The sequence below is a fragment of the Siphateles boraxobius genome, unplaced genomic scaffold (genome assembly GCF_051911475.1).
Source record: "Siphateles boraxobius isolate OS27281-9 unplaced genomic scaffold, OSU_SipBor_1 22, whole genome shotgun sequence".
NCBI lineage: Eukaryota > Metazoa > Chordata > Actinopteri > Cypriniformes > Leuciscidae > Siphateles > Siphateles boraxobius.
In genome coordinates, this window is record NW_027508833.1 from 5,475,866 (window position 1) to 5,501,086 (window position 25,221).

A 25,221-nucleotide genomic window follows, 5' to 3' on the forward strand; every position below is an offset into this window, starting at 1 on the left:
TTCCAGCAGGACACAACAATAAGTATTCTATTCTGCTGAATTGTAACTGCCCCACCTCCAAAAAAGAAAAGAACAAAGATTGGAATGTTACTGTCTAACAGTAAGTTTATTTCTATAGATGAAGTCTAAGTTGTATGTAGTTTGTTGTCAGACTGATGCCACAATTAATGTTCTTAGTTACTGTTCATAATTATGGCCATTTTTGTGTGTCCCTTTGTGATCTTATCATTCTAACACACTAACCTTCCGTCAAAACATTAATTGGCTTAGCAACAATCTTAAAAAGACATATTTTTTTCTATGTATTCACAACAAGTACAAATAGCGATGCAGATTAACACTATGCGATTTCCTAGGCAGATATTGACTTGGGACTACATTAGGGGGAAACACAGGTGAAGCACTGCTGCTTAGGCGAAGCACTGCTACTTGGGCGCAGAGATATCACGCAACACATGAAATTCCATGAGTTCCGTAAACATACCGGCATGAATAGTAGCTGCCTGACTATTTTCCGTACAGTACATGACTGGAGATGAACATGGCTGATTTTGTGAGAGACGAAGAGGGTGACTTCTCAGATAGTCAAGAGCCAGAGCGATACCTATTTAAACCAGAGTTTACAGAAGATGAGCTGCGTGCTTTAGAAATAGACCGACAGGAGGAGGAGGTTGAGATCGCTCAACAGCCTGAGGACATGAGGATGAGAGCCAACACAAACTGGTGGTGTGAATGTGGGGGGATATGCCAACCTATGCCGACTGAAATAGAGTGTCTGTGCTGTGGAGAGTGGGACCAGTTACTGCCCTCGATGACCAGGCTCAACGCGTCAGATCAAGATGAGCGTGGCCGCAGTTGTGTCACAGCTACCGAGGATTTAACGGCGCTGATCCATCCTGCAGTACTCGATTTTTTTTTCCCGGTGTGATAAGGTGAACTGGAAAAAACGCCCCACGCCGAATGGACCAAATGGACAGCTGTCCACAGAGTAAGTAATTATTTCAAACATGACGCATGTATAGATCGACCCATATTATACCTGTATTCACATATAGTTGCTGTTTTCACAGGCAAGGTTGGTGGCTTATCGTGTTGTGCTGGAGTGGGCCCTGAAGGGAAAGACATTGGGCAGAGGAAATCGAACTCCATTGCCATCATGTGTGGTCGTTGCTATTCGTAAAAAATTTCCATCAGAGTATGATATATTGGCTTCCAAGAGGCACAGGAGGCAATAAATATGTTGTAACTGATTTGATTTCATGAATAAAGTCTTTGGGAATCCTGTCATCTCTGTTTACTTGATTTAATAAACTGTGGTAATGTATTACTAACATGTGATAAAACAGCTTTTACTATAGAAGTTTCACATCTAAGTCGATGTGCATGCTAATTCACCGTAACAAGAGAAAACAGAGAGAACAATTAGAATTTTTTTTATTTATTATTATGAATAAACATATGACAATAAAATTACACAAATATGATTTGGAGAAGGCACTGAAGGTCTAAAACTAAGTTTTCCACTAAATGTGTGGCCTTCTATGACATCCTCCTTGCTGGGTTTTGGATGGAGGCCAATATTTGCTGCCAGACACGGGACTTGAATGCGAGATGAGGAGTCTTTATATTTGATGGATGGGTCTAGTCTTCTTTTTACAACATCCTCCATAAGGTCATCTCTGAAATTTTGGGTTTTCTTTGTGTAAATAGGTCTTGCAATCCACTGTTTTGACTGTTTTTGGTACACAATGTTGTGTCTTTGGAGGCCTGAAATTAAAATGGTCATAGATAAGTTATAATAATTTGGTTATCAGTCGGATGTCCGTTACCAGAACAAGCATTGTTACATTCTAAAACATTAATTTGGTCAGATATAAGTCAAGGCCAGATATTATTTGAAAATCAGTAGACATTTCTATTGCTGAAATGTAAAACGTGGTTCAGGTTCTAGTTTATCAGAGTGCGAACATAATTTACCTTCTCCGTATAAGATATGAAAAGTAACAATCTTCAAATGGTCATATGAGAACTTATAATTGGTATATTTTTGGTACTTACCACTTGTTGTTGCTTCAGGTTTTCGTGGTGAGTCATGATTTTCATTGTGGTCCATAATGGCCAACATTGTGTGTGCCTGCATGGATTGGTACTCAAAATGCAGGCGCTTCGGACAGTACTTCAGCAGGGCGTTGTGGAAAACCTCGAGTTATTCTGCGAAAACATAAATCAAAATTGATGATGGTAAAGTTGAGTAAAGTGCCCCTTTGTGCCCAGAATTTTATTTGACATTACATTACATTCCTTTCAAACTGAATCTGAAAAAAATGCATGCTATAATGTTGTTTGTGTCAACTGTCTGTGATGATAGCATTTGTACTGTGCATTTTACATCTATTCAATAAGCTTGTACCTTTTTATCTCCTTTAGAGGAGCTGAAGCTCCACCACATATGGTTGGTCACGCTTCTTACCCACGGAGCAAGGTCCTTGCAATGTTTACGGTTAGATGCCATAACCAATTTCTTTTTTATTCCTGAATTAGAACAGAAAAATGTTAGAATGAAAGTGTATCGCAGACAATGCACATACAAAATGTTTTTCTCCAATGGTACCTGTCAAACACAGAGTAGCACAGAGAACAAAGGAGAATAAGTATTAGGGGTTGTGCATGTAATTAGACTAATAGACTAACCTTTTGCTACATGCCATGGGTCAAACTGGTGTGCGATGTCTGTATAGTCCTCTCGCATCATCTTCCTGATGGAGGGATGTCTGTCGGTGGTCACCACTTTCACATTAATCCCTTCATCTAAAAGCTTATCCAGACCTTTTTTGAAACCCATTGGTTCCATGGCAACAGAATTTTTAGCTTGGGTCACCTAAGGGAGACAAGGTTACACATGATGTCATTTTAGACCATATTTAATAAGGGTTTGTGTCCATTATTGACTGTTTTTGTTTGTTTGTTTACCTGAATCAAATCAAAAACAACAATCTGGTTGGTAGAGTCATCCATGAATGAATATGTGGTGTATTTGCACGAATGGCCTGGGCTGTCGCTTCTCCCATCCCCACAGACATGCACACCCTAACCATCCAAAGACTGGCAGATGAGTCTGGCTTTGATGATGCTTTCCTGCTTCTTGTAGGCTTCGTTGATGACAGGAATGAGGTAGCTTGACTGTATGGTGTAAAATGCAGATTTTTGTGGTAGCTGAAGATTCAATAGGCCAGCCCAGTCAGCAATGTCTGTGTATGTTGCACCTTTGGAACGTGTGGCTGCTGCTGAAAGGAGGTTATTTTCAGCCATTCCCCGAATATTGGGACATGACTACCATTCCTCAGTGTGTCCATAGTTGCATTTCCATGTGATTTGTATTCTGCTGGCAAATGTTTTTATGTTCTGGTTGAGGTCGCACATTGCTACTCCGCAAATTGTACATTTTTGAAAGAGTTCCATTAGTTTGGACTCGTTTACCATCCACTTCCTTTCCTTCCATCCTCGGTGTGGCCCAGACAGACTTGCTGAGCTTCCTGTGGTGGAGGTGGAGGGGCTTGCAGAGGAACTAAACTGATGTCCGCTGGGTCAGTAGCTGTCTCTGAGTTCATGCTGACATCTAAGGCAGATGTTGAGCTGATGTCCATTTCACCCGAAACCAAATGGTGTGTTTCCTGTTGTTGACAAATCCACATTGAATTATTTTGTTGTTACACACATTTGCATTCAAGTGTTTCAGTACAATGTGCTTGTCACCTCACATAAAACTGACTAAGAGTAAACTGGCAATCATTTGACTGCTCTATGCCTGCATTGTAACGCATTTCACGTAAATGCCAGCAGAATGACTAAACAATAACTGTAACCTTTTCATAACTTCAATCATGAATCAAAGATATCAGGCAACTTGGCCGCTCACATCAAAGGTTAGACTCATTCTTGGACCGCACACATCCGTCATGGTGGACAAGGACGCAATGTCCTGCAACAGAAATATATTTCATGTTATTTAGTCGTTTTTGCATTCATACAATACATGTAACTATAACATGAAAAAGGGTTCATTAGCCTACCGATTGTTGTGTCCATGTGGGTGCAAGGGCAATCCATGGCTAAGTACATGTTGCTATCTGTGCAGAAGTCGTCAGCTGCAAATGCAATGGAACCTTGGACATGGCAGTTTGGGATTTCTGGGGGGTTGATTGTGGTTAACCCGCAAATTGGCGAAAGGATTCCTCAGGTTCTGATAGCTCTTGCAGTACATCACTCAGCTCACCCTGATGGATGGTTGTCACAATAAATGAAAAGTGTTACTCCTCAAAGGCAAAACATACAGGAACATGATTCAAAATCACATGAATGCAAAGTCATATTGGATATTCATTGCCATTCATTAGAGCAAGGTGAAGGTAGTATCAAAGGACTGATTAGGCATTATGAAATTAGACCCTGGACACTATCAGTGTTTCATGTTGGAAGAAAAGGTCTACAGCCTACATTCTCTAGAGTTACTACCAGTGCTTATGTACTACTCAGTCAACTGACTCATCTTCTCGGACAGTACAGGATCTATAATATAAAAAAATAATAATAATAAAAAAAAAAAATATATATATATATATATATGCGTGTGTGTGTGTGTGTGTGTGTTACATAAACATGTGACAGAAGCTGGAGAAGGATGCAATAGCAAAAACGCTTTATTTGTATTGGTAAGTATATGAACAACACGGTCAGGCACACAACAAGGGAAACAACACAGCTGGTCAGAATGGTGGATCGGACGGACACCAGCGCAGATGGTGGGTGACACAGGGACCTCGGTGGACAACCAGTGAAGAATCTCCAGTGAGGTGCTTCCAGTCCAGTGATGAATCTCCAGTGAGGTGCTCAGTCCCGTGATGAATCTCCAGTGAGGTACTCAGTAATCCGTGGAAGTGCAAGGGAAACTCGAAGGAACACGACGACGACACAAGGGAAATCCACAGGAGGAAGAACAGCTCAGGAACAGAAACACACCGGGAAGAACAACGATCTGACAACATGAGACACCAGTTACTGAACATATAAAGGAATAAACTGATTGAAGCCAGCTGGCGCTGCTGATCATCGCTGATCAGTGACCGCGCCCACAATTAACGCACACACACACAACAGCACGCAAGACGAGAGAGAGACAATGAATTCATACACCGTGACAGTACCCCCTCCTCTAAGAACGCCTCCTGGCGTTCCCAGACGGCCTTACCTGTCGATTGTAATCATCGATAAGGGAGTGATCCAGAATGTCTCTAGCAGGAACCCAACTTCTCTCCTCCGGACCGTAACCTTCCCAGTCCACCAGGTACTGAAATCCGCGTCCCCTCCGTCTCGAGTCCAGAATACGGTTAACCGAATAAGTTGGTTCCCCATCTACGAGACGCGGCAGGGGAGGAACCGGGACTGGCGGATTAATGCGTGCATGAAACACATGTTTAATCTTAGACACATGGAAGGCGGGATGAATTCTCCTGTACGCAGGAGGAAGTTTTAGTCGGACTGCCACCGGACTAATGATCTTGGTGACAGGAAACGGGCCGATAAATTTGGGAGCAAGTTTATTAGATACGGATCGGAGAGGAATATTCTTAGTAGAAAGCCACACTTTTTGACCCACGACGTATACGGGAGGCTTCGACCGGTGGCGATCGGCCTAAGCCTTAGTGCGCGCCCCCACTTGGAGAAGAGTTTCACGGGCTCTCATCCAAGTGTGGCGGCACCTCTGGACGAAGGCGTGAGCGGAGGGGACCGCGACCTCGGATTCCGTACTGGCAAAAACTGGTGGCTGGTAACCTAAACTACATTCAAACGGAGTGTAAGGAACTCAGCTTTTTGGAAATATTAATAATCAATAATATCTTGTTATTATTAATTATAAATATTTGGGTCAGTTAATTGGATTAACTTGATGTGGCTGAATTAATATTACAATCAATTAATCAGTTCTTCCAACGAACTCTTTTGATTATTAATTTATTCTAAGAAAAGGGTATCTTCCATGGCCACCGAAGAATAATTATTTCTTCGCCTGTACTTGTACTTTGAGCCAGTAGCAAAAACCGTGACCGTAAAGTGACTTGTATTGCAAGCAAAACAGAACCAAATACATATTATGTACAAGTTTTATTAACTAAATATAGATATTTATATGAATATAAATAAACTAAACAACATACACACATGAATACATAAATAGGTTAGTGATAGGATGAAATTGGAAACCGGAAGAGGGTCTATGAGAAGAACCATCAGAATTTCATTTTCACATTTCATTGAATTGAATACTTGCATTTGTAATGGGAACAATTCTTGAAGTTGTTGAAAATTGAAGTCGTTGATGGTTCCGGCAGTGTCAAGTGGAAGTTGGTTGAGCGTTCTCTTTCTCCAGGACCGCATGGCTGGTTTGGGCAAGGCCTGGGACTCTGTTGAGGCCACGCCGAGCACCCAGGAGAAGTGAGGAAGTCGGAAGGATGGGTGATTGGAGTCGTTGTTGGTTGGAGTCTTTGTTCCAAAACTCTTGAGATTGTCCTTGGTTCTTTGTGAGAGAGTCATCTCTCTCCTGCCTGAGCCCATATCTGGTTGGAATCGAGGCCTGCTGGGCCCTGGGGCCCCCGTGGAGGGGGAGGGGGGCTCCCCAGTATCACCAGAACAGTGTTGCGGCTGGATGAAAGAACTAAGAAAGGGCGGTCACTGTTGCCTGCCTCTGATATACCCTGAGAAAGAACCAGCCCCTAAGGTTTGAATGGACCTATGAGTAAGGTGACATGTCCGAGAGGGGAAGCGGCTCTTAGTTGATTTATGGTCTTTGTCCCCAGCATGCTTAGACTGTTCATTCAAGCTCAAATAGACATAACAAATTCACATTGCATTCTAAGAGAAGGTGATGTACATCAAAGTGTGTGTCATTAAATGAGGATTAATTTGCTAGGAAGCATGATACAGGTGAGGTTATATTGACCGTTGGGTGGTTGTTCAACCACATACACCCCAATCAAACATACCATGTTGTTATACCTAATAGTACACGAGACAGTAAATCATCACAGTTTCTGTGAGGCATGTTCCTTCATAGATCAGAGTAACACCGCAAAGTTTATTTAATTAAAGATGGTCTCTCTCTCTTAAGCATGTGGCGCATGTGGCCACATTCCTTTGAGGTCGTAAAGTCTGTTATCAGTCTTAAAGTGTTCTGTAACCGGACACCCGGCTGACAAAGTAACTTCATTTGTGAGGTTACAAATATAGTGAATATGAATAATTAGTGTGTGTCTGATTGGTCCAGACCCTACAGGAGTGAGGCCCGTGGATGACACTGGTAACGAATTGTGGGCGTACTCCACCATAGACAATTGTTGACACCAGGAGGAAGGATTCTTGGAAACCAAACATCGCAACACTCTCTCCAGATCTTGGTTGGCTCTCTCAGTTTGACCATTGCTTTGGGGATGGAACCCAGAAGAAAGACTGACAGTCGCTCCCAGTAACTTACAAAATTCTTGCCAAAATTTGGACACAAATTGGGGACCCCTGTCAGAAACCACGTCTATCGGAAGGCCATGTAAGCGAAAGACGTGATCAATGACAGTTACCGCTGTCTCCTTGGCAGAGGGTAATTTGGGCAAGGGAATAAAATGAGCCGCCTTCGAGAACCGGTCCACGACAGTCAAAACGACCGTCTTGCCCTGGGAGGATCCTGGGATGTGGGACCAGGGTCTCGAAGGGACAGACAGTGGTTGGAGTAACCCATCTGGGGGTCGATTGGAGAATTTACCAATGGCAGAAACAGAGCAAGCCAAAACAAAACTGCGGATGTCACGAGCCATAAGTGGCCACCAGAATCGTTGCCTGACCAAATAACTGGTGCGATTAACTCCTGGATGACAAGCCACACTGGAACAATGCCCCCACTGAATAACGTTGGACCGACACTCCTCTGGCACAAACAACCGATTCGGTGGGCAATCAGGCGGAGGCGTTACCCCTTCTAAGGCCTTCATGACCTTCGACTCGACCTCCCATCTGAGAGTGGAGATCACTAATGTCTCAGGTAAAATACACTCGGGAGTAGACGGGCGTTCGGATTGGCCAAAAATACGAGATAAAGAATCGGGTTTGATGTTTTTGGAACCCGGGCGGTACGAGAGAGAAAAGTCCAAACGTCCGAAAAAAAGTGCCCACCGAGCCTGCCTAGAGTTGAGTCTTTTGGCGGTTCTGATATATTCCAGATTCTTATGATCAGTCCATACGATAAAAGGTACCCCTGAGCCTTCTAACCAGTGACGCCATTCTTCCAGCGCTAACTTGACTGCCAACAACTCTCTGTTACCAATGTCATAATTACGCTCGGCAGGTGATAAGCGATGGGATAAAAACGCGCAGGGGTGCATCCTGTCGTCTGTGGAAGAACGTTGGGACAGAACTGCTCCTACCCCCACCTCTGACGCGTCGACCTCCACCACGAACTGACGTGAAGGATCAGGGGTAACGAGGATGGGAGCCGAAACAAAGCAGCTCTTAAGTTTGGCGAACACAGCCTCGGCTGTATCGGACCACCTGAACGTCGTTCTGGGGGAGGTCAAGGCAGTCAGAGGCGTGGCTAGATGGCTGAAGTTGCGAATAAAACGCCGATAGAAATTGGCAAATCCCAGAAACCTCTGCAGGGCCTTACGGGAATCTGGACTAGGCCAATCAATCACAGCCTTAACCTTGTAAGGATCCATACGCATTCCCTCAGACGAGACGATGAACCCTAGGAAAGGAACAGACTGTGCATGAAAAACGCATTTCTCCGCCTTGACAAAAAGCCCATTCTCTAGTAACCTCTGAAGCACTCGTCTGACGTGCTGAACGTGTTCCTGGAGAGAAGATGAAAAAATCATTGAAAGTTTTTTTGCCAGTCCAAAATCCATAAAATTACCTTCCGCCCCAGAATCCAGTAATGCCTTGGTGTCGTGTGTGCAGGTTGCCCACCTTAGTCTTACCTGGAGGAGGGTAGATGATGATGGTGATGAGGTCTTCTCGGCAGAGATCCCACCCGATAGTAGCCTCAAAGTTACTACCGGGCTTGATCTTTTACTGGGCAGGCATGAATGAAATGGCCCGCCTTCCCACAGTATAGGCAAAGTCCCTGGGATCTCCGCCTCTCGCGCTCCTCCCGGGAAAGCCGTGCTCTACCCACCTGCATGGGCTCGGAATCGGGGATGGGGCTGACCGTGTCCCTGCTGCCGACCCGGGAATCCTCTGTGCTGCGATACTGTTGATCCTGCTGAAACCGACCCATCCTGCTCAGCCGTGCATCGACTCTCAGCGCTAGCTCGATGAGTCCGTTCAATGTCTGAGGAAGGTCCAGCATGTAAATCTCCCTCTGGACACGGTCAGGTAACCCATGCAGGAAACGGTCCCACTGCGCCTCCTCGTTCCATCGGCACTCTGCGGCCAGGGTGTGGAACTGGATGGAATATTCCGACACCGAGCCATTACCTTGGCGGAGATCGGCGAGTAGTCTGGCCGCCTCCCTACCCGCCACCGCACGATCGAAAACCCTTCTCATTGCGTCGGAGAGTGCCTGGAACGAGATGCAGCATGGATCTTGATTTTCCCACACCGCCGTTCCCCAAAGAGCCGCCTTGCCAGACAGTAACGTTAGAACGAACGCCACTTTAGTTTGTTCTTGGGAGAACGTCAGCGGCTGTAATGAAAAATGCATTGAACATCGGGTCAAAAATGCTCTGCAAAACTCGGGTTCACCTGAGTATCCTTCAGGGGTAGGTAGGCGTGGCTCGCGTTGATGATGCCGCTCTGGTGGTACGGGTTGAACGGGTGGTGTGGGTGGCACAGTGGGAACTCTCAGATGTTGTAGTTGTTGGGTGAGCTCGGACACCTGCGTCACAAGCGCTTGGACCGCCCGACCTGTGTTGGCGATGCTCTCTTCCTGTTGGTCCATTCGCGTGATGCTTCTCGAAGCGAACTCATCCCAACTTCTTGTGCCTGCTGCATCCATAATGTGGTCAGATCGTTGTGTCCATGTGGGTGCAAGGGCAATCCATGGCTAAGTACATGTTGCTATCTGTGCAGAAGTCGTCAGCTGCAAATGCAATGGAACCTTGGACATGGCAGTTTGGGATTTCTGGGGGGTTGATTGTGGTTAACCCGCAAATTGGCGAAAGGATTCCTCAGGTTCTGATAGCTCTTGCAGTACATCACTCAGCTCACCCTGATGGATGGTTGTCACAATAAATGAAAAGTGTTACTCCTCAAAGGCAAAACATACAGGAACATGATTCAAAATCACATGAATGCAAAGTCATATTGGATATTCATTGCCATTCATTAGAGCAAGGTGAAGGTAGTATCAAAGGACTGATTAGGCATTATGAAATTAGAGCCTGGACACTATCAGTGTTTCATGTTGGAAGAAAAGGTCTACAGCCTACATTCTCTAGAGTTACTACCAGTGCTTATGTACTACTCAGTCAACTGACTCATCTTCTCGGACAGTACAGGATCTATAATATAAAAAATAAAAAAAAATAAAATATATATATATAAATATATGCGTGTGTGTGTGTGTGTGTGTGTGTTACATAAACATGTGACAGAAGCTGGAGAAGGATGCAATAGCAAAAACGCTTTATTTGTATTGGTAAGTATATGAACAACACGGTCAGGCACACAACAAGGGAAACAACACAGCTGGTCAGAATGGTGGATCGGACGGACACCAGCGCAGATGGTGGGTGACACAGGGACCTCGGTGGACAACCAGTGAAGAATCTCCAGTGAGGTGCTTCCAGTCCAGTGATGAATCTCCAGTGAGGTGCTCAGTCCCGTGATGAATCTCCAGTGAGGTACTCAGTAATCCGTGGAAGTGCAAGGGAAACTCGAAGGAACACGACGACGACACAAGGGAAATCCACAGGAGGAAGAACAGCTCAGGAACAGAAACACACCGGGAAGAACAACGATCTGACAACATGAGACACCAGTTACTGAACATATAAAGGAATAAACTGATTGAAGCCAGCTGGCGCTGCTGATCATCGCTGATCAGTGACCGCGCCCACAATTAACGCACACACACACAACAGCACGCAAGACGAGAGAGAGACAATGAATTCATACACCGTGACAAAACAATGAAGACTGTTCTGCTACCTCCTTTGGTCAAAATGTTTGTAGTTATACTAAACCTCCTGAGTGTAACTCTGTGAGAGAAATATAGCTAACTTAGCCCTCAGTCACTTCAATTTATAGGCAACGATAACAGGTTGTTCATGCTAAACAGGTGGAATTCAACATGAGGTTCGTAGTCTAGATACAGCTTCTCAGCATTGATCTTACAACTGAATAAAGACACAGATAAACATAAGGAAGAGAGTAATAAAAGACAACTTACATGTGCACTTTGTTCTGCCTGTGCTTTGAAAATAGATGGGACGGCCGTATCTTTCAGACGTAGTACCGTCTTTCTGCGCCCATATTCCATTTTTTCAAAGTAGTCCTCTAGTGCAAAATGCTATTCGCAAACACAAAACTGTTTTGTTTTGTAGAGGGGCGTTGATGTACAGATCTCCAGAGCAGCTAGCCACTTATTTCTCAGTTCAACATTCGATGGAATTCTGTGAAACATTACATTCGTGTATGTTCTTTGCTTGTTCTCACAACCTTTTGGTAATTACCATGTTTGCTGTAACTTCTCAAAATAAATAGTCGTAAAGCGAAGACACTCGGTGCAGGTCACGCCGGTATGTTCTTCTTCTTCTGTTTTTTTGACGTGTTGAACGCCGGTATGTTTATGGAAGTCGTGGGATTTCATGTGTTGCGTGATATCTCTGCGCCCAAGTAGCAGTGCTTCGCCTAAGCAGCAGTGCTTCGCCTGTGCTTCCCCCTAATATAGTCCCAAGTCAATATCTGCCTAGGAAATCGCCTAGTGTTAATCTGCATCGCTATTTGTACTCGTTGTGAATATGCAGGCCACAAGAAGTAATTACGTGGGTTTGTTTATTTTTTTTAATCACTTTTACTCAGGACATGCTAGCTGGCAACAAAGGATTCCATTCATTGTGCTAAGCAAAGCTAGCGCCGACCCTTTCAAACTAAAACAATGCATGCACTGAGACAAAAATGCATTTGCACACATATCTAAATGTAGGAAAGAATGTGAATAAGCCCTATTTCAAAAAACGATGGAGTGTTCCTTTAAGGCTATATATGGTGGAACTGTTACGCAACTGCACAGGTGGGAGGAATTTGGAAGTCTTTTTTAGTTTACGCAATAGTGTCCCTGAGCAAAACAAAACCTACACACTGCTCTACACCCTTCCTGAAAACATCATTCGGTCTGAGCACGGAATTCCAGAGCCTAGGGCAGAACAAAGAGAATCGGTCAAACCTAGTAAGAGAAAACTGCTCAATTAGGTGAGTTTTTTATCCTTGAAGGTGAAGTATATGATTTATATCTTAAAAACTGAGTTTAATCTCTAATTATATTGTAAGTCTCTTAAAAGCTATCAAGATGTGTCTTTCAAAGGAATAAGATTTCTCTCCCAAACAGGTCTAACAAGCCTAGAGTCTCTTATAGGTCTTTGGAAACAAAACATAGTACAGCATATGTTGTGTCATCTCACCAGTAACAGATGCCAGATTTGACACCTTTATCTGTTTTTCTTTATATTTTTTTCTAAAAACCTGACTTCTACAGCTGTAAAAATGCCACCACCTCGTGTGAACAGAATACCCAGGGATGAAAAGCCCAAAATAGACAGAACAGGCACTCTTGACGACCCTTTGAAATTCTTGGATCAGGACTACCAGGAGTTGAAGAAGAGCTGCTTCAAAAATAACAGGAGATATGTTGATGAGAAGTTCCCTTCAGACAGCAGCTCCATTGACCCAAAGAAGAAACTTGGATTGGATATGGAACAAATCAAATGGTTGAGACCATCAGTAAGTCCTGTATTGACTTTCCATCTTCAGACCTTCAGAAAATTTCAAGAAGAGTATGTAGCCATTATTGTTTGAACAGATCTAAAATAACTTTTTGAATATTACTAGTTTTCATCAAATGTTGCAAAATGTCTCTTAGGGCTTATAAGAACAGGTTTATCTGTAGCATTTCCCAACATATTTTTATTTACAATTGTGGCAAGGCATCTTAAAGGCACAATATGTACGATTTTGGGATTAAAATGTAAAAAAAAAACACTAAAACAAAGTTATATATTTTGTTGACGTGTTTCCAACAATGTTTAAATCAAGAGAAATCAGGTATTTCAACCAGTGTAACGGCCCGTGTCATTATGTAGTCTGTCAATGACATATTCAATTTACTGGTAAGACACTTAAATATAGTGTTATAATATATATTATGTTATGTGTTTAATAATTATTATGCTTTCATATACTTTGTGTTTTACTAAATAGGTGAACAACTGTTTGGATACTTTTATTGACAGAAAACTAATAATTGTTATATAGAGACAACACGGTTAGTCTTATTGCTTGAATCTCTTGTTTTCTTGATTTATCGCGAGTAACATGTTTGTACCATGCCTCAGAGACAATGTAATTTATTCAAGTGGCTAACATGGCATAACCAGAAAGCGCTTGTAGTAACAGTACAGCATTTTCTCCACCATACAATATATTTTAAAATGAAGTGCATGCCATTTAGCAACACAAGTCACCCAGCTTTTAATAATATGATATTCTAATATCGATCTAAGTTACTGCAATGTGCAACAAGTGTCTCAACCAGCCACCGAGTGAATGCACAGAGTAACGTTAACATAACTTTCAACACACTCAAATGTATTTTAGTAAGATTGTAAAACAGCGCTGTGTTACCCCACAATTGTAATTCATCAGATAAAGTGACCTGTATGAGAAGTAATTCGGCACTTGGAGCTGTTTTATTAGAATGAAATTAAATGAGGGGAATTTAAGTGATCAAACATAACTGTAACAAAGTTTAAGTTCAGGAAAGGAGGTGAACTTTAAATGTAACTTTAATAAAAACAGCAAGGTAGAATGCCCCACGGCTCTCGGCCCCGCCCTGTTTCATACCACAGTAATGTTAATAAAATGAATACATTAGTTCAATCATTAGTCCCGTTGGATTGCTTTTCATCGGCTGTGGAGGTGAAGAAGGCAACTCCCATGATTCCACTTTCAGTCACGGCATCATCAAGCTACGCCTTTGTTATTGTTTTGAAAAAGGAACCTCTAGAGGCGTACTGTGCCTTTAAGTGTCTTGAAAGCAGATTCAAGATACATTATAGGAGTCTAAATGTCTTCTGGTGTTCCCAAATCCTTAGGGCAAATTTCATTGTATAATGTATTAATTTAATGAATCTCTCTCTTTAGAAAATAGTGGCAGACCCTCAACTCATTGTTAAGGGGGTTTCCAGGTTTGACTATTGCCAAGGATCTTATTTAGGTATGTTAATATCTGTGTTTATTTACATACTCCAGTAGGTGTTGGTTCTGAACTATACTGTATCTATGCTGTAAATAGCATCAATTCATATAGACCAGAATGCCTTTTGTTAAATTTCTGCTAATGTTTTTGCTTTATCTTAGGAAACTGCTGGTTTCTTGCTTCAGTTGGAGCTTTAACCTTTCAGGAGGATGTCATGGACCAGGTCATGCCAGTTGACCAGTCATTTGGTGAAGATTATGCAGGGATATTTCGCTTTAGAGTGAGTTCTTTGATCTTCTTCAAAATAACTTAAATACATTTTATGAAATCAAATGATCAGTCCTTAAGCCTTCTGCTTTATTCATATAGTTCTGGAGGTTTGGGAAATGGATTGACGTTGTCATTGATGACAAACTGCCAACAATCGATGGCGAGCTCATTTTTGTTCATTCAAAAACATCTAATGAGTTTTGGCCTGCCTTGCTGGAGAAAGCTTATGCCAAGTAGGTTTATTCTTAAAATGATAATTCTTTCATAGTATAAAAGCATGTTTGTTTATTGAACATAAAAATATTAGGTTACACTTGATTTTACAGTATGTGTACTTACAGTGTACTTACCCAAGACAGCACTGGTAATATAAGGTAACTACATGGGTAAAGGTTAAGTTTAGGGGTTGGTTCAGGGTTAGTACCTAGTTATTACCCAGTTATTGTAATTGCTATAATAAGTACGTACGTACATGGAGGACAAGACTGTAAATAAAGTTGGTTACACATTATTCTAAGGTGTCATTGTTACTTTGTAATTATACATTTAAGTACTGAATAATATTAAGCAACTACATGTACTTACTAAAGGGTTAGGGTAGGATTAGGATTAGGTTGAGGTTTAGTTGCATTTAATTATGCATAATTTACTGTTATTACTAAGGTAAGTACATGTAACAAGGACACTGTAATATAAAGTGTTACCATAAAGTGCTACCAAATATTATTTAACCATAATTACAAGAGATCTTGGCCCTTTTTACGTTTTGTATGTACCCTGGTTCTGAAGTTTCCTTACAGATGGAAGTATTGGACATTGTCACAATGATAACAGTTGAAACCCGATCCTGGAGAGCCACTGTCCTGCAGAGTTTAGCTTCAGCTCGCCTCAACACACCTGTCTGGAAGTTTCTAGTATGCCTAGTAAGACCTTGATTATCTGGTGTGTTTAATTGGGGTTGGATCTGAACTCTGCAGGACAGTGTTCCTGCAGGAGCAGGATTGGAAACCCCAGGTCTATTTTAATCATCAACAATTTGAGTAATTCCACATAATCAATCATTAAAGGCTTGTTGTTCCACTGTATTGAAATGTAGAATGACTTTTACAGGGTGTGCGGCTCCTATGCTGACATGCACGCTGGTCTAGTATCTGAGGCACTGTTGGACTTCACTGGTGGCATCCACGTGCACTTTGAAACAGCACAAACTTCCATTGATTTGTGGAGCCTGATGAACCGTGCAGCAAAAGCAAAGGCTCTGATGGCCTGTGGCACCTTTCTGGGGGTAAGCGGTGACCTTAGGCTTGTCCTTTCATTACTGTGACAGATTATCACCATGTCCATCTAAAACACTGGCACTGAAGTATTTTGCATTAAAGATTTCAATGTTCAATTAAATACAAATTACTATAGTGAACATTTCTAAAATGTAAGATTTAGGAAACAATGTAGAGCATTAGCTGTACATAAAACAATCTTTTCCTATTTCCTAATACATATTTCATCGGGCAGCATTATTGATTCAATATGTCTTTTTTTTCCATATCAGAAAACGTCTGAAAACACAGTATTACCCAATGGCATTGTTCAAGGCCATGCATATACAGTGACGGGGGTTTACAAGGTAAGTCTGCACAGAATCAAATGTCAGATTACAGTGCCATCAGATTAGACATACAGACAGACAAACAGACAGACAGATAGACAGACAAAAAGACAGGCAAAATCTTGCTGTCTAGCAACTTTCTGAATTTGTTCTCCATAGGAGCATCACTTTTTCTTTTGCATAATTTCCAGTCCATTTAGTTTTAAAACCTCCTGCACTTTAACTTTGTGTTGCAATCCTGAGTAGTGCCCTCAAGGCTCTGTTCTGGGACCTGTCTTCACATGTAACCACCTGGGAAAGTTTTCAATAAGCCTGAGGTTGATTTTTATTGAACGACAGGTGTTTAACTACAACAGGGGTGCCTAATCCTGTTCCTGGAGATCTATCTTCCTGTAAAGTTCAGCTGCAACCCTGATCAAACACAACAGAACCAGCAATTTTAGATCTTCAGGAGTGCTTGATAATTACAGATGGGTGTGTTGGATCAGGGTTAGATCTGGACTCTGTAGGTTTGATCTATAGGAACAGGACTGAGCACCCCTGAACTACAACAATACTTGCTTTGCTCTCATATTAACCATTTTTGTTATTGTGGACACTAGTATTTATTTACTAATTGCATTCAGCTGTATTCAGCATGAGCTCCACACTTTGGTATGTCCTTTGTTCAGTTTGCATTCATTCCTGTGTATCTCTTCCGTCAAGCCTGTGATTTTGCAAGAGAAGTTTCTTGAAATAATGTTGTGTTTAGACACTTCAGTCCTGAGGTAAATAAGTTGTTTTACATTATCCCTGGTGAAATGGCATATTCTGTGTTTAAACTGTGGTGGTGAAATCCAACAGAAGAAGCAAGTGGCCCAAGGTTTGAAAGACTTTTATTACAAGCATTTTGCATTGAAAGTGTCGTGTTATGTTGTTTTCTACAGGTAAAATGCCCCAAAAAAACAGTTCAGCTGGCTAACTCTCATTCACTGACGGATATTTTGAATGAATGAGCTTTTGTTGCCTTTAGTCACTATTTTGTTGAATAAAACAAAAGCCAGTTCTTTAGTGACATTATCTTCTGGGAAATGACATCATTTGGGTGGGGAACAAAGCACAAACATACATTACTTAAAAAGAGTTGATGAATTCTGATGTTTTGTGCTATGGTCACTTTTAAACATTTCAGCCTGTTAAAATGAGAGAAATCTGTTTGACAATATAAAAAGATGGTTAAACAATATTAAATGGACTTTAAATTGACTCTGAGGTACAATTGCTAACTTTATTTCCATTCTTTTTGGTATCTTATTTAATTCTGTGTGATTGAAAATTCAACTATACCCTTTTAGAGAAATACTAATTACAACAGAAGCTTGTACGTTCAGTTCAAAAGTATCTCTGTTTTTTCCCTCTTTATTTGCTGCTGCTAATTTCTCAGTTAGCATAACCCCATACAATATTTTAATATATGCTTTTGCATAACTTTAGGTCATCGTTGTGGGACAAAGTGAGTGAGAAGGAGCAAACCAGGTGTCGTTCTTTGGCCAATGACGGAGAGTTCTGGTGAGCATTAACTGTAGTTTCAGATATGATCTCTTTATGCATTAATGAATCAAATGTTCCCTTTCGAGGGAACTCGCAATGCGTCAACGACGCTTTGGAAATGCCCCCAGCTTAAATGCGTCTGAAGCATCTATGTCAACTAGTCCAATGGAAAGAATGATCGTCGCGGGCGGGTGACATCATGACCAGGAAGTGATAAAAGAGCATCCGGGGGAAACCGGCATTAGCTTCTGTTGCCTCAGCAAGCGATCTGTGTTGTACTGTCTGTGTTAATAGGCTTGTTTGAGATGACCAAAATCTGCGCAGAACCGATCACCGGTGATCAGCGCGTAATGCATACCGGTTAGAAATGTGTCCGAGTGCGGTCCACGTGTAGCATTCTGCCGTCGCGCGCAGTTGCTCTCCACCGACTGCGCTGATCAAAAGCATGATGGGAAACGACTTGCTGACGACACAGCTTAATGTTGATTAGTTTAAACAACCGTGATGTATTGTTCTCTTTTAAAATGTTTGATTTTAAAACTCGGATATCATGTTTTATGTGTATATGTTCCGTGTGAATATTCCCCAAATCTCGGACAGTGCGATCTCTATTGGTTATGCAATGTCATTTTATATATATATATATATATATATATATATATATAAAAACACATCGCCCACCTGTATGTCTGTATTAAATAAAAAATTATTGATAAACATTATCAATTTGGAATGGAATTAAATAACAAGTAGGCCTACTTTGGGTGTCTTGTTCATTATATTTATTTTCATATAAAAGCAACAGAACTTCAATTACATCCAATTTATTAGCCACACTGTTGACGAGCGTAAATCCCGTGAATCCCGCAATATCCATCATTGATCTCGCAGGTGTCATATCCACTGCGAGAAGCGAGAACTGTCCGGCTTGTCTGCGTTTTTTTCACTCCTCCTCTCACTGCAGCCGCCTACTCTCGCCTACATTTCAGTAGCTTCGCATGCTCCGCTCTCGCCTGGCTCTTATTGAGAAAAGTGGCCAGGCTCGCGATCCTCAGGGTGCAGGACCCACTGCTGGCAAGGCAGCACGGAGAATGTATTCCTGGGGATCGCAAAAGGATCTTTCAGAGGGATTGGAGACGGGTCAGAGGGCCTTTTCTCCTTCCTTATCTGGAAGATCCAGCGCTCTCCCTCTGGTGTCAGAAGCCTGCTCTGCGGCTTCTTCGGCCCGGGGAGAGAGCCCAATGCTTCAGTGTTGTACCTCCGAGGAGGTAGAAGTGCTGAGCATTGGTAGTGAAAGCACACACATGGGGGAAGGAGATTCGCCACCTCTTTCCCCCGCATATGAGGAGCTGGTGGAGGTGATCACTCGGGCAGTAGATAAATTACATATTGACTGGCCAGCTGAGAAAATGGGTGCTCGTCTAATTTACTTTTTGGACTTCCTTACATCTAGTGTTTCACCCCCACCACGAGGCCTTCCCTTTTTCCCTGATCTTCACAGTGAGCTGTCTAGATCGTGGGATAAGCTATATTCATCACGATTATTTAGCCCCCAAGTTCATTTATATTCAGGAATAAAAGGGTTGAAAGAATATGGATATGAGTCGATGCCCCGGGCTGAACAGACGCTCGCGAGTTATGTCACCCGGTCCAGCATTGTCTCTGAAGGCCTCATCTTTGCCCACGAAGCCTTTGAATTTATCTGAGCTCAAGGAGAAGGACAGAGCATTCCTCCTTGATGCTCCAGTGGCTCCTTCTGGTCTCTTTGGCGATGCAGTAAGCACAGGCGTCGACAGATTCCAGGAGGCCAAGAAACAATCCGAGGCTTTTAAAAAATGTCTCCCTCGCCATGTCCACCCTACTGGGGCTGCTGGGCGTGAGCAGACCGTGACTCTTGAACCATCTTTCTGCTAGCTATTTCATCCCACAAAAGAGTCGGAGACCTTCAGGCCCTTTCGGTTTCCCCCACTTGCCTTGAGTTTGCTCCGGGGATGGTCAAGGCATTCTTATGTCCAAAACAGGGATACGTCCCTAAGCCGACCATGATTCCGAGGCCTATTTTGCTAAAGGCTTTCTGTCCTCCTCCTTTTACCTCTTCGGACCAGGAAAAGCTGAACCTTTTGTGTCCAGTGTGAGCATTCATGGGACTTCTCTGTGGTGAAGGTCCGATCAGCAATTTGTCTGTTTTGGATCACCCAAGAAAGGTCTTGCTGCTTCTAAACATACAGTTAGAAAGTGGATAGTCGAGGCTATTTCACTTGCTTACGAGTCCTCTGTCCAGCCGTGCCCTTTGTTGGTCAGAGCCCACTCTATGAGGAGTATGGTGGCCTCTAAAGCCTTATTATGTGGGGTTTCTCTCCAAGAAGTTTGTGATGGGGCGGGCTGGTCCTCACCGCTCACATACGTGAGGTTTTACAGCTTGGACCTGGATGCTGCCCCAGGTGCTTGGTGCAGTGTGACAACAGGCTGACACTCAGGCTTTTGCAATTCTGTTTCAAGTATTCTCGTTCCTAAAGCGTCGTTGACGCATCGCGAGTTCCCTCGAAAGGGAACGTCTCAGGTTACGACTGTAACCATAGTTCCATGAGAAAGGGAACGAGACGATGCGTCACCCTGCCATACTTCCTGCATCCCTGTGATTGGCTTGCTTCGGCAATTTTTGAAGCTAATGCCGGTTTGCACCGGGTGCTCTTTTATCACTTCCTGGTCATGATGTCACCAGCCTGTGACGATCATTCTTTCCATTGAACTAGTTGACATAGATGCTTCAGACGCATTCATGCTGGGGGCGTTCCCAAAGCGTCGTTGACGCATCGTCTCGTTCCCTTTCTCAGGGCATTATGGTTACAGTAGTAACCTGAGACTTTTTCAGTAACTGATATTTTACTGCAGGATGTCAATGGAGGACTTCACCAAAAATTTCGAAGACATTGACATTTGCTGCCTCAGTCCAAATTTTCTGGACAGTTCCTCTGAATGCAGATGGACTTCCACATGTTACAAAGACAGCTGGGTTGATGGGACTACAGCTGGTGGCTGCCTCAATAATAAAGGTAGCACATAAATACATAATGAGAGAGAGAGGGGCATGTGAGCATTTCATACAATTACATACTAGCATGCATGAATATAAATATTAGATACAGCATGCAACATGCTTTGTGGGTGTCTATGCATAATATTGGCCATATGGTTTGTGTGTGTGTGTGTGTGTGTGTGTCTGTCTACTGCATGTACCTCAAATGTCTGATTCAATGGATGTCTTGTAGACTCTTTCTGGACGAACCCTCAGTTTCGTGTGAGGATTGAGGAGCTTGATAAGGAATGTAGTGGTCAGTGCCCTGAAAACATACTGGTGTCCCTCATGCAGAACCATGAGAAGAGAAACAGAAGGGAAGTTTCTAACTATGCCATCGGCTTCAATGTTTTTGCGGTCAGTATTAACAAATAACTCTATTGGAGTCACAGAAAATACAGACATTTTGTTTTCCTCTTATTAATGGTGTGCTATTCTATTTTCTACTTCAACAGATTCCACCAGAGGCAAGTAAAATATGTAATTCAAGCTCAAAAGTTTAAAACTTTGCTTTTAAAATGCATAATTACATGATATTTACAAAATAAACTGGTTGCTTGAATACAAGTTTATATTTAATTCTCCTTTAGATGAAAGATGTGAAGCTCCCGGACAAGTTCTTCTACCGCAAACGCCCTATTGAAAGTAGTGGGAACTTCATCAATGCAAGACATGTGATGAGATTCTTCAAGCTTGAACCAGGAGAGTATCTCATTGTACCGGCCACTTTCAATCCTAAAGAGTGTGCAAAATTCATATTGTCCATCTTCTCAAAGAGTGAATCCCATAGGAGAAATAAGAAACCTGAGATGACATATGTATGAAATGACCTATCAGTGAAACTCCAGATAAATGAAAAGTCACGACTGCAGTGCTGACAGTTTCATATATCAGTTCTATATTCCCTGGGGATTTTTGTTGTTTACAAGCATTAATGTTTCTCTTAGTCTATTGTTATTTAATGTTATATCTGAATTTGTGATCAATTTTATATATTTGTTGGGGGGGGTAAGTCCTTGAATATCAGAAGAATAACCAAAACCTTATGTTAAAGGTGCTCTAAGGCAGGGGTTCTTAACCTTTTTGATGTCGGGGCCCAAATTTTACAGTACAAAGTGGCGCAGGGCCCATTCAAATATTAGCACTGTATTGGTTTATTGATCTCACCATTGGTTTGATTTGTATTCAATAACTAAATGAAATCCACTTGCAGTTTAACAGGTTATTGTGTATGTAAACCTGCACATAGGCTACAACAAGATGCAAAACACACAACAATTCATGGAACAAATCAATCTGCATCAAGAACAAATTTAAAGGCTCAAGTCAGGCATATTAGCCTAACTAGTGCTGCACGATTAATCGTATCGCAATCGCGATGTCAAGCCAATGCGATTATATGACGCAAAATGCTGCGATTTTATATTAAATAAACAAATAGGGCTATTAACGCAATTAACGCAGCATCTTTTATTTTTGTCATCCTTTGGCTAGTGTTACATGATCCCGCTCTTATTCGTGCGAATGCTTTTGAACCATTCATGCGCGACAAGACAAAAGAGAATTTGCTGAATCACTTGAATCACTGCCTGTGAATGTCACTGCCTGTGAAAATGTATATAAATAAAAATAAAAACAATAAAATGTGTTGCTAAAATAAATAAATTCATAATAATATTTTTCAAAATAAATAAGTTGTAAATTAAAATTTAAATAAATTGCAAATGAAAAAACTATAGCTTTATAATCTGCAAAATAATTTGATAATTGTTTCAGCAGTCTACATTTTGCATGGTAGAACCTGAAGTTGCTCTTCATATCTGTTATAAATGAACAATAACAATCACAACAGTCCAATTTGAACAAGCTACAACTCCCTATTTATGTTCCCCTCTTAATGAGACACTTGGGCCTGCTTCACAGATATTATCAAATCCAGCCTGCGTGGAATGCGGGAAAGGCTCACTCTCAGAGTAGCCTCCAGTGTTGGCATTACTGCCACTAGTGGTGGGATGGTGCATTGTAACGGCTGTTTCACACCGCAAGCGTGAGCGACGCTTGAGCAGTGCGTCAGCGTAGCTACATCGTCACTGCAGTTGCAGACACGCAAGAGTATTCCCACTGGAAGCGTTTGTACAGTGTCACAGTAGCGGCTCCAAAGCTACATATAAGCGAACAATTATTTACAAAGACAACTATACATTTGATTTTAGAAGTTGGTAAACCATATAAATGTCAGTAAACAACAAAACAACCAAGAAAACAGCTCCAATCTTGTCGTTTCAGTCATAGCATATTTTCAATAGGTTTACAAGAATGCAAACTCCGCAGATAAAGCACACACACACACAAAACTGCACACTCGGGTTTGATTTGGGTTGTGCTAGCTAGCCTATGTAGCTGTCTGTGTATTTCATAAACTAAAAGAAAGTTTTTATATAATATTTTCTGGCTATTTTACTTAAGTTTTTTTAGTTTTTTATAATACACCATACTTTCACCCAAACTGAATTTGCCTATATTCCTTGCCTTTTTTGCCTACAATAGTTCTTGTTAAAACTCACTAGACATGCTTATTCTGTGCATTTTGGGCACTTTTTGTGTGAAATCAAATTTATTTTGTCCATCAAAAGTGTGCTTTCACTTTAATGGAGTGTGAGCAGCGCAGCAAAAATAGACTCGGCACCGAATCCCCCGCTTCACTGCTGCTCACGCTACGCTCCTGCTTGACGCTCACGCGCTGCTCCTGCTCGCAGTGTGCATGCACTCATTGATTAACATGCAAGCCGAAAAAAATACGCGCTGCTCACGTGCCGCTGACGCTTGCGGTGTGAAGCGGCCGTAACTGTCTCATGGATAACAGTGGTCATTCTGGTGTCTTCAATTGATAACTAGTTTTGTCCCGCGGCCCTCGCGGCCCACAGGTAAAAAACGTAAAGTTTTTTGCGGCCCTCCAGGTGGCGCTCGCGGCCCAAGCGTGGCCCGCGGCCCTATGGTTAAGAATAGGTGCTCTAAGGGATGTTGGGTGACGTCACGTCTTGTTGACGAAAAAAACAAAATGGAGGCTAGCTCGACCCTCCCTCCTCCTCATCCCGTCCCCTCCCCCTGTGAGTTTTACAATAGAGATAGAGGGTTTGCACCTACGTCACAATTTGGTCAGTTACCCGGATGCGCGGCCATATAGGAGGTACTCGGATGTAAACAACAGCATGGATTGCACTTTTTATGTACTACTGAACACATTGTTTCACTAATTTATGATGTCAAAACCACAGGAAAAAACACATGGAAGCTGCGAAATCATATAGAGAAGGAGTTAGTAAGCAGGAAAGAGCGCAGGATTTTGACGAACTAAAGTTAATATGTGGTAAAGATGCGAACGAGCTAGATTCTCATTCCTCCTTCTATATCTAATCCCGACATAGGCTAACTTGCGTTCAGATTGCCAGTCCAAAAAAAGCACATGAAATCCGTTTCAATCTGCATATCAGGAAATCCGCTTCAGTCTGAATGCTCTGATCGGATTTCGTGTGGTATGTGACTTTCTCACGCCACGTAAAATGTAAACGTCAGACATTGTTTTAGGGAACATGCTGACAGTCGTTTCCGAAACAAGGCTGTGTTGTTGCAAAGTGCAGGACAAGCAGAAAATTATTATTTTTGAAACCGGCGCTGAAAAAAAGCTGTGCATACCAGCCTCCTACAGTTTAGCAGCAGCTCGAGACGCAGGAGTCCAGCACGGCGGATACACATTTCCAAGTTGTAAAATTTAAACAAGACAACATCTCTATTGCAAATGCAAACCCCTCCATCAACGCAACGTCATTGGCATATTGCCAAAGAGCTGCATGAACACAAAATCAGATCTGAACAGGATTCAGGATTCATTGTTCTAGCTAATTATATCCTTGTGTTGGTGAGGCGAACATTAAAGGGTTCACCCAAAATGAAAATTATGTCATTAATGACTCACCCTCATGTCGTTCCAAGCCCGTACCTCCGTTCGTCTTCGGAACACAGTTTAAGATATTTTAGATTTAGTCCGAGAGTTTTCTGTCCCTCCATTGAAAATCTATGTACGGTATACTGTCCTTGTCCAGAAAGGCAATAAAGACATCATCAAAGTAGTCCACGTGACCTCAGGGGGTTAGTTAGAATTTTTGTGAGAATACTAGAATACGAGAATACTTTTTGTGCGCAAAAACAAACATAAATAACTGACTTTATTTCAACTATTCATTTCCTTCTCTTTGGGCCTCTAGTCAGTTAAACTAGTGTAATAGC

At 42.2% G+C, this 25,221-nt stretch overlaps 1 protein-coding gene across 1 annotated transcript; it reads left to right on the forward strand.

Annotated features, from left to right (window-relative positions):
* The first annotated feature begins 12,244 nt into the window (after positions 1-12,244).
* Positions 12,245-24,206, forward strand: LOC143746352 (calpain-1 catalytic subunit-like). The gene is made up of 14 exons (XM_077238178.1): positions 12,245-12,453; positions 12,737-12,981; positions 14,401-14,473; positions 14,617-14,735; positions 14,825-14,958; positions 15,836-16,010; positions 16,275-16,349; positions 17,175-17,257; positions 17,805-17,879; positions 20,754-20,914; positions 21,131-21,294; positions 21,393-21,404; positions 21,528-21,991; positions 23,944-24,206. Exons 2-13 carry the CDS (start codon positions 12,745-12,747, stop codon positions 21,759-21,761), a joined length of 1,542 nt encoding a protein of 513 aa, XP_077094293.1. The 5' UTR covers positions 12,245-12,453; positions 12,737-12,744; the 3' UTR covers positions 21,762-21,991; positions 23,944-24,206.
* Positions 24,207-25,221: the final 1,015 nt, after the last annotated feature.

What these genes read in the sequence shown, in the direction of transcription:
- LOC143746352 (XM_077238178.1), top strand. Translation starts at nt 12,745, where the DNA reads ATGCCACCACCTCGTGTGAACAGAATACCCAGGGATGAAAAGCCCAAA. An exon ending in TTGCCAAGGATCTTATTTAG is followed by an intron (nt 14,474 to 14,616) that starts GTATGTTAATAT and finishes GCTTTATCTTAG; the next exon opens with GAAACTGCTGGTTTCTTGCT. An exon ending in GCCAATGACGGAGAGTTCTG is followed by an intron (nt 17,880 to 20,753) that starts GTGAGCATTAAC and finishes ATTTTACTGCAG; the next exon opens with GATGTCAATGGAGGACTTCA.